Source organism: Mizuhopecten yessoensis, unplaced genomic scaffold (assembly GCF_002113885.1).
Source record: "Mizuhopecten yessoensis strain PY_sf001 unplaced genomic scaffold, ASM211388v2 scaffold1951, whole genome shotgun sequence".
NCBI classification, from domain to species: domain Eukaryota; kingdom Metazoa; phylum Mollusca; class Bivalvia; order Pectinida; family Pectinidae; genus Mizuhopecten; species Mizuhopecten yessoensis.
Window position 1 is genome coordinate 467,566 of NW_018404303.1, and position 1,725 is coordinate 469,290.

Below are 1,725 nucleotides of genomic sequence, written 5' to 3' on the forward strand. Positions count from 1 at the left end.
CTGGGCCAATTGAACTGAAACTTTGTAGGAATGATCGACTCATGGTCCTGACAAAGTGTTGTTATTTTTCGGGTCGATCAGAAATCCAATATGGCCGACACGGCCGCTATTTTAAAAAACTTTTTCAAACTTAAAGTCAAGTTCTACTGGGCCGATTGAACTGAAACTTTGTAGGAATGATCGACTCATGGTCCTGACAAAGTGTTGTTATTTTTCGGGTCAATCAGAAATCCAATATGGCCGACACGGACGCCATTTTGAAAAACTATTTCAAACTTAAAGTAAAGTTCTACTGGGCCGATAGAACTGAAACTCGGTCTAGGAATGATCAGCTCATGGTCCTGACAAACTTAAGTTAACGTTATACTTCACTATGTTTTACTCAAATTGGAACATATTTCAACAACAAAAATAAGTACTGTAGGACTCAGGTGACCGTTTAGGCCCATGGGCCTCTTATTATGTTTAAGTTAGTTTCTCTGATATGTGTATTGATGGTCAAAGGAAAAGAGAGACATATCAATCCTAATGGCTTGCTCTGTCTCTAAATTGTTTGTACTGAATCCCCTCTGGAAGTTATTCTAGAAATTATTGAATGACAAACAACTAGATGTATATTTCATAATAATTCAGTTCAGGATTTTGTGTCCTGTATCTTAGTTGTAATTAAGTCAGTATGTTTTAACATCTTTTGTTACAGCGGGTTAAATCTGAAAAAATACATAATCAACAAAGATGATGGGACCATGACCTACGACCTGATCGCGGTCACCAATCATTATGGAGGATTGGGCGGTGGTCACTGTAAGTTCTATAGCAATTTATGTCGTGTCCAGCAGTGTGTGTAGGGGCTATTATAGAATGATAGAACAGTATCCTCGTCATGTCCAGCAGTGTGTGAAGGGGCTATTATAGAATGATAGAACAGTATCCTCGTCATGTCCAGCAGTGTGTGTAGGGGCTATTATAGAATGATAGAACAGTATCCTCGTCATGTCCAGCAGTGTGTGTAGGGGCTATTATAGAATGATAGAACAGTATCCTCGTCATGTCCAGCAGTGTGTGTAGGGGCTATTATAGAATGATAGAACAGTATCCTCGTCATGTCCAGCAGTGTGTGTAGGGGCTATTATAGAATGATAGAACAGTATCCTCGTCATGTCCAGCAGTGTGTGTAGGGGCTATTATAGAATGATAGAACAGTATCCTCGTCATGTCCAGCAGTGTGTGTAGGGGCTATTATAGAATGATAGAACAGTATCCTCGTCATGTCCAGCAGTGTGTGTAGGGGCTATTATAGAATGATAGAACAGTATCCTCGTCATGTCCAGCAGTGTGTGTAGGGGCTATTATAGAATGATAGAACAGTATCCTCGTCATGTCCAGCAGTGTGTGTAGGGGCTATTATAGAATGATAGAACAGTATCCTCGTCATGTCCAGCAGTGTGTGTAGGGGCTATTATAGAATGATAGAACAGTATCCTCGTCATGTCCAGCAGTGTGTGTAGGGGCTATTATAGAATGATAGAACAGTATCCTCGTCATGTCCAGCAGTGTGTGTAGGGGCTATTATAGAATGATAGAACAGTATCCTCGTCATGTCCAGCAGTGTGTGTAGGGGCTATTATAGAATGATAGAACAGTATCCTCGTCATGTCCAGCAGTGTGTGTAGGGGCTATTATAGAATGATAGAACAGTATCCTCGTCATGTCCAGCAGTGTGTG

General features: G+C 40.8%; 1 protein-coding gene across 2 annotated transcripts in view; it reads left to right on the forward strand.

The window, feature by feature from the left end:
* LOC110443219 (ubiquitin carboxyl-terminal hydrolase 15-like) overlaps nt 1-1,725 on the forward strand; it is a 48,127-nt gene that overhangs the window by 38,936 nt on the left and 7,466 nt on the right. For both annotated transcript variants that reach the window (XR_002462088.1, XM_021487289.1), the window contains exon 21: nt 701-804. Coding sequence is in view for 1 of the 2 variants with exons in the window: in XM_021487289.1 (XP_021342964.1) it covers nt 701-804 (104 nt within the window). In the remaining variant the exon portion in view is untranslated. The remainder of the gene's footprint in view (nt 1-700; nt 805-1,725) is intronic.